The sequence below is a fragment of the Atta colombica genome, unplaced genomic scaffold, assembly GCF_001594045.1.
Source record: "Atta colombica isolate Treedump-2 unplaced genomic scaffold, Acol1.0 scaffold27, whole genome shotgun sequence".
NCBI lineage: Eukaryota > Metazoa > Arthropoda > Insecta > Hymenoptera > Formicidae > Atta > Atta colombica.
The window spans coordinates 3,130,281-3,138,096 of NW_017259370.1; the positions used below are offsets into that span (position 1 = coordinate 3,130,281).

General features: G+C 37.2%; 1 protein-coding gene across 5 annotated transcripts in view; it reads right to left on the reverse strand.

Moving 5' to 3' along the window:
• LOC108689500 (protein held out wings) overlaps positions 1 to 6,955 on the reverse strand; it is a 49,614-nt gene extending 42,659 nt beyond the window's left edge. For 4 of the 5 annotated variants that reach the window (XM_018196276.1, XM_018196275.1, XM_018196274.1 and 1 more), the window contains exon 1: positions 5,588 to 6,955. In XM_018196276.1, coding sequence (XP_018051765.1) covers positions 5,588 to 5,714 — 127 coding nt within the window. In that variant the 5' untranslated portion in view covers positions 5,715 to 6,955. The remainder of the gene's footprint in view (positions 1 to 5,587) is intronic. The other variant, XM_018196278.1, reaches the window with a different exon arrangement.
• Positions 6,956 to 7,816: the final 861 nt, after the last annotated feature.

A 7,816-nucleotide genomic window follows, 5' to 3' on the forward strand; every position in this document is an offset into this window, starting at 1 on the left:
ATTCCGCGAGAGCGAATCAAAGATCTGGTGAACGGTGTGTGTATCGAGTTGTCGGAGAGGGTGGGAGCGAGGGAGGGGGCAGAGGGGACGACAAACGGGCTGGAGGAGAGGAGTATATCGAGAATACCCGACGAAGCGGTTCCACGTTCCACAGCGCCACAGCGAGGTCAGCGTCTTTTCTGCGTACATGGATCCGCTGTAAAACGCCGCGCTAATCTTCCGATTTCGATCGATGTTTGTTGCTGCCGGCAACATCACCCTCATCACTCATTATCATGGAAATTGAGCAAAAACAATATAACACAACGCGATCGACAAGTGCTGCCGCTAAGCGGTACAATGTGAGCGTATAAATAAATATTTACTGGGTATCGCGCTCGCATGTTCCTTTCACTTGCCATATCGTTTAGTCGATTGAAATCAATTCCAAACACAGATGTGCGCAGACAATTCGCAACCTAGAATCGCCACCGGTTACAGAGAACCTGAAAGACTTTCTGCAAGGAAATTGAAAAGAATTTTGTAGAAGTGGAGTAAGAAGCGAGTCAGAAAACGCGATTGAGTCTGAAATAAAGAAAATAACCGGAAAAAGAGAAAAAATGAGTTTACAAATGAATATATGAAAAATCGATAGGTTAACAATACATTATAATACATTCATACTAATGTTTCGTTGAGAAAATACCGAGGATCTGTTTGTCGCCGTAAACATATTTGACAATCAAATGTACTGTGGTTACAGTTTTCTGATTTTCTATTATTATATATATTTTCTTACAAGTAGATTTTCAATTCTTTGAATATTCTTAATAAGTTAAAATCTCTAATTGCAAAAATATTCTTTTAATTAGATCTTTTATTTTTTTTTTATTTTATATATATATATATATATATATATACTTTCTTGTAGGTAGATTGTAGGTAGATTTTAAGTTTTAAAATATTTTTTTCAAAATATAATAACATAATAACATAATTCTTAAGAATATTTTTAAGAAAGAGATAATATTCTTAACAAAAAAAAACTAAAAATCTACTTGCAAAAAAATATGTATATGTATACATATTAGGTATGGGAAAAAGTTCGTGGCGTTTTTTTAATGCCATCTAACGGGAAAAACGCTACGAACTTTTTCCCACCTAATATTTTCTTGCAAGTAGATTTTTAGTTTTTATATGCTGTAAAAAACATTAATTTTGATTTAAAGACGTACAATGAATTTGATGAAACATGCAAAAATTAATATTTCAGTTTTTGTTTTAACATCTTTAAGTAAAAATTAATATTTTATTTTTTAGGATGTACAGAGTGGGCCATTTAAAATTTGGAATTTAATTTAGCTCTAAAAAAAAAACGCATGAATATTTTTCAAAGTTTATGGCTTTATTGGAAAGGTAGTACATTGCCATTAAACATGAAATACAATTTCATTCAAATAATTTCCACGGCTGGCTGCACAATATCCCATTCTATCAACCCAATTTTTCAGTACATTTTCCACTGTATGGACGTATTTCATCGATGGCAACTTTGATTTCATGTTTTAATTCTTGAATCGTTTCTGGCTGATTAGCGTAACATTCATCCTTGACGGTTCCCCACAAAAAATAGTCCAGCAGAGTCAAATCTGCGAGGCGGCCAATTGACATCAGCATTTCGGCTGATTATGCGAATTTCTTACAGTTTGGGTTGAAGACTCACCACTTTAGAAGTAAGTTTTCAATATTTCCCAATTTTGTTCAAGCGTATAGCAACCCATTTCGTAAATGTCAAACAAAAAACTAAATTTCTGATACGTCATAAATGTTATTATGCCTTTCAAACTCAAAATAACCGGTAGTTGAAATTCCAAACGCTAGATGGCCCATCCTGTATAATAATAGAAAACCTAATCTCTATAATTTAATCTCTAATTAAAAGAATATTGTAATTAAATTTATATTATTATTGTAATTAAATTTTTTGTTTGAATATGGACAAACTCTTGATGCAATAAAATAATTTATTGGACCAAACATTTGATTATTGTAATATTTTACTTGTCCTTAATAAATATTGACATCTGATAAGGTTTATCCGAAACAAATAAAATGTTACAATATAGATAAGTTATTTTGTGTCAATCAAGAATTTGTTTATCAATATCCAAACAAAAAATTAATTGATTCAACTAAATTTCTAACTAAAAAACTAGATTTCTCAATGCAGAGCCTGATGTTTATCGTAAATTATTTACACATTATTCATGACATTGATACGAAAGTATGATATAAAATGAATAAAAAAATATCTTCAATCCTACATCGCATTCGTATTGTTGTCATAAATATCAGATGCCAGCCTATTGCAATAATGTCGTACGTTTCCCCACATGATAACGTATTGCTATCGAATTATTGGCGATAGTCATGATAATCTCAAATGGCGCTAGTTCGCTAAAAATAAGGACCTGACCTTTCGTGGAATACTCCACGCATTTATTCTATACATTTCACGCGCGATTGAATTGCTATGCAGCTCATCGTTTCTTCGATATTGAATCCACAAAAGTGATCGCAAAAATTGCTCAAAGTGCAATGGTTTGCAAACTGACACAACTCGGAGAGGTTTTGCTTACGTATTCTTATTTCACGTCATACTTTTTTTGCTGTCAATTGAGAATTGTAATATAGAGGGAACGGGAAATATATTATATTTCATCGAATCATTCCTTTTATTCCTCAAAAACAGATATGATTTAAGTCAATTTCTATCAACATAGATTAACTTAAATCTTAGTTTAACTTTTTATTTTTTTCTAGTTCTTAAAATTAAAAAAACTTAGAATAAGTTAAAGTTGAGAATCGAGAGTTAAAGTTAATCTTCATTAACAAGCATTAGAAACAAATATTAATGTGACAACCTTTCTTGTATATGATTTAACATGATAATATAATTATCATCTATATCTCGTTAATAAACACAATACAATATTACTTTGTTGATCACGTCATTTTTTAATTCTCTAGGATGGAAAATGAAAAATTTCTCCATTAACTTCAATAGTAAAAACTAATATTCACTTTTGTTTCCGATCTGTGGAAAAAGTTATATGATTATCCTTTTCGCAGCGGTGCTGTTTACTTTATGTACCTGTTGCGCTTAAAATGCAACAGGTGCGTAATTGGACTGCAAGGGAGGGGCAAAGACGAAAGGCAGAAAATCAGCATCGTGATCATGGTATCGGTTATGTAACTTTTTCCCTAAGGCGGAAACATGAAAAGTGAAATTTTTTATATTATATCTGTATATCTGTATACACACATCTGTACATACATACAAAAATTAGATTAGAGATTGAAATTAGATTAGAATTTAACTAATCAAAGCAGAGTTCGCTAAACATGAGATTAATTCTTATTCTTTTATACTTATTTTTACTAATATAAATTAACTTTAATCTCAGTTCAACTTGTCCGTCATTTTTTTCTAATTTTTAAAACTAGAAAAAGATGAAGAATTAGTTGAATCAAGATTAAAATTAAACAACATTGGTAGAAATGGATAATAATCAGTTAAATTCCAATCTAATTTCAATCTATAGTCTGAGCCCTTATTCTTGAAAAGTATCGCATACGAAAATTACGGAATGCTATAATATATGTAACGCACATTATAGTATTTCGTATGCGATATTTTTCAAGAATAGGGAGATAAGAGCCCTAGTTACGGTATCAGGATATAAAATCATCTGGACGTTTTTAGGACGTCTCTTTAAAGATCTATGCATCTATGGGCAGTGATCAGATAATAAACCATGAGATCCGTTGTAATTCTCGAATGAACATACCATGCCATCGCCACGCCGGCCACGTGACACACACGCGCCGGGCGTCGCGATAGCGAAAGGAGCGGATAAGGCACGCGGGGGGTACCCGACACCTTACACAGGGTGTTCTACATGCATAGTCCCTGCGTTAGTGGGATTTTTTTCGAATGGAGTATCGGATTCCAATTACGGGCTTGAGTGGTGCAACAACGCGGGAATAAAAAACAAAACAAGGAGGATATCATTTCTAAAACTCTCTAATCGGAATCAAGACAGAAAAACAACTTTTAACTTTGGTCTCCTATGTTTTTTTCTCCCAATTCTTTCTGGGAGAAAGAGATAAAAAAAAATGATAAAACAGAAAGAGAAAAAAATTCTAAATGTATGTCCTTTCTCGCGTGATTTTAATAGATAAACTACAAGAAAAGAACAATTTTGAAGTATTTAAAAGTTTAACAAGATCTGAAAATAATTTTTGTTGAATCATCAAAATAATTACATAGTAAAAAATTTAATTCTTAGAATGTAATTAAAAGTTTTAACTTCGTTCTAAATAAATTTGAATGTCTTACATAATTATTTTGATAATTTAATAAAATTATCTTCAGATCTCTCTGTATATAAATAAATTTTTAGATTTTAACAATTCCATGCATATTGCGTACAAAATGCGACTCGAGCTCAGGAAGTCAATCACGTAATTTTTTTCTCTTCTCACGGCGGAAACGTGAAGAGTAAAAATTTTTTGTATGTATGTACTGAAAGAATAATGTTTTGTTTGATATATGTAGTAAAATTTTTTTACTTTTTATTTAAAAAATTTTGATTATTTAAAAAATTTTTTAATTAAAAAATAAGGTTTTATAAGACATATACATATAAAATATTTCTTTCAGTGTACATATATATGCATATATATATATATATATAAATTTTTACTTTTCACGTTTCCATTTAGAGAAAAAGTTACATAATTCTACAGATTCTTATTATAAAATCTCTAATTTTTTTTTGCGATGCATGTATCGCAAAAATCAGAAAAGGAAGTCGATCACTAATAATTACATTTGGTATACGTCACAACGAAGACGCGTGTATTCTTATCAGTGAGGAACTGGCGCTAGATGATGATTTTTTTCGTTGGTCACATCCGTAAACGACAGTGTTCAAAGATCGACGAATTCGTACAGAGATGCATGAAGAAACGATTAAAATCCATAGCCGGGATTAAATGTCTCGCCATATCAAGAAAATTATGACTTGTTCCGAAGTTAGGTTTTCCGGAACACCCTATATACGTCTTATTCATAGCCGTAGGAATTCGCTGATAACATTTTTGGGCCAATCGACTCGATCGACGACATTTTCGAACGAACGATAAATTGGAAAACGATACATGATGTGTGAAGTCGGCAATCCAGATGGACGAATGAGAGAAGTGCTTCTGCGACTTGATCATCGAAGGAGAAGAAAGACACGCGATCTCTCCGTTACGTCATGATGAAAAATTCATCGCCGAGCGTATTCGGAGGCGCGCAAGTGCGCAAAATGGCGTAGTTCGTGAAATCCCTCGCGTTACATGACCGTTCAAATTCGGCCGCGCGTACACTTTAGCTACACATTTATTTCTGGATTTCCCGGAAATCTTACCTTCGCCCCGGATACATGACACAACGCCGAGACGCCAGAGACGAACAAAAAATATAAAGAGCGGCAGAGATCGAGATGAAAAAAAAAATCGGAGTAAAAAAAAGGGACGAAAAAAAATTGTCACTCACCCTCATCCAGCAGACGTTCCACGTGAATGAAGACATTTGGGAAGGCAGCTAGCTGCTTCCGGTCCTTCAGCAACTGTGACAGGTAGTCCGCTATACTCTGCGTCGTCGTGTTAGTATTATCACACATCGCAAATTGTACTCGGCTGCTTCAATGGCGAATGTTGGCGCGTGTTGGGCGCGCGCGGGCACGCTTAATGCAACACTCAAAGGGGAGGCGACGAGTGAGCGGGCCGCAACGTTATGCGGCGGCGGCGGCGGCGGTGACGGCGGCAGCGGCGGCGCAGTGTCGAGACGGGACGGAGAACGGCAGAGTTGTTCTCTCTCCGGTTACGAGAGAGCACCAGACGCGCGCGGACGGGCGGAGACGTACTGACGCAGGAGCGTTTAAAAGAAAAGGAGCCGGAGCGAAGTCAGCGAAGGCGGCGAGCAGCGACGATGGCGTTGAAGACGGGGAAAGGGGAGCGCAAGAGGGGAGGAGGGAGACAGTGACGCGGAGAATGGGAGAGAAAGACGAAGGAAAGACAACGAGGAAGGAGAAAGAGGGACGAGGCGAAGGAGGAGAAGAGGAGAAGCGAGACTCCCGCTAACGTGGAGGGATCGGAGCGAAGGTGGTGCGAGAGAGAGGGAAGGATAAGGGGAGGGAGCCGGAGAGCGAACGCGCGAGCGACACTCCTCCGAGAGTCGTAAAGTCGCTTCGCCTATCGCCTATCGTTCGTTCTTTTCTTTTTTCCTTCTTTTACTTTTATTTTTTTTTCAGCGATGTAATCGAGAACTCCGTTTAATCGCTTCTCTTCTCGTATTAGCGTCCGATTTCTTCGATATATATTTTTCCCGTCAACTCCGTCGAAGATAATTCTCTCCCTTTTTCTTCAGTTTTATCCCGCTTGACTCAGTCAATCTTTCCTTTTCGAGGAAACACACTCACGTCGTCACAGTTGATTATTGCGCTTTCAAGAACGATCCCACTGGTAAACGCACGCCGCAGTAGATCGCGAGAAGCGACGTGGGAGCGACTGTAGGAAGGGAGTGAGAGGGAGGGAGATACGAATGGAGAGAGGGAGAAAGAACGTAGGAAGAGAAGAGAGCGAGAGGGAGCGTCGAAGATAAATAGAACGATCGACAAAGTTTTGGAGAGAGAAAGAAAAAAACCAAAGAGAATCGGATAAAACGGCAAAGGGAGAGAGAGAGAGAGAGAGAGAGAGAGAGAGAGAGAGAGAAAGGGAGAGAGAGAGAGAGAGAGAGAGAGAGAAAGGATTAGACATGCATAGAGACAATGGTGTATGTCTCTCTCTCTCGCTCGCTTGCGTGAGGAGGATAAAATCGGAATGCGAATCGCGAGAATTCAAGAGTAAGTACACACGCTTTGGAATTCTCGGCTCTACTGATTGCACCGCCCGTGCACGGTGCATGCGCGCCTACGTCGAGTCGAGTCGAGCGGCGCCGACTCGAGCCGAGGAGCGGGCTAGCGGGCGCATGCGCGCTACGCGCGCCGCGTTTCCCTGCGTTGTCGGTCATCGTGAGGAACGTCGCCACTCGCTATGCGTTTACCGCCCACTACCATATACGGCCTCTGCATACGCGCTAGCATCGAGCGAGAGCGAGAGAAACGGAAAGAGAAAGGGAGAGGGAGATAAGCGCCATACCATCATGTCGCGGAGTTGGATAATTCAGGCCCGCGTCCACGGGCCAACGCTCCGTCCGTTTCTCTTAACGCAATATTGCGTATATCCGTGAGAGGCGAATTATTGTATCTTTTTTTTCTTTTTCAGATACGTCGTCTTTCACTATCACGAATGATCTCGCGGGATGTATATCTATATTTTATATCGAAAATGTCTTTGATTTCAGCTGGAGTTAGCTAGAACGCCATGGAATTCTCGAAGGGAAGATCACTTCCTCTAAAATTTTTCTGGTAATCTTTCCCAGTCATGAGTTTCCAATTACAATTTTTAATCTTGGCCAATCTTGGTTCCGGACGCGACGACATGCAAATCGTTAACTTTTTATATCGGACTTTTTAAGAACATATTTGGTCTATTTATTTTTAAATATCTTTGAGATCGCTGATTATAGGAAAATGGAACCAAAATATAAAAATTTGAAATTCATTGTAGTAGGTACGAAAAGATAAAATATTTAAGATATAAAATTCTAATTAAATTATGTATCAGAATTTTTTAGAATCGGACAGATCCAATATGGCGAATATAAAAATAATATATATATATA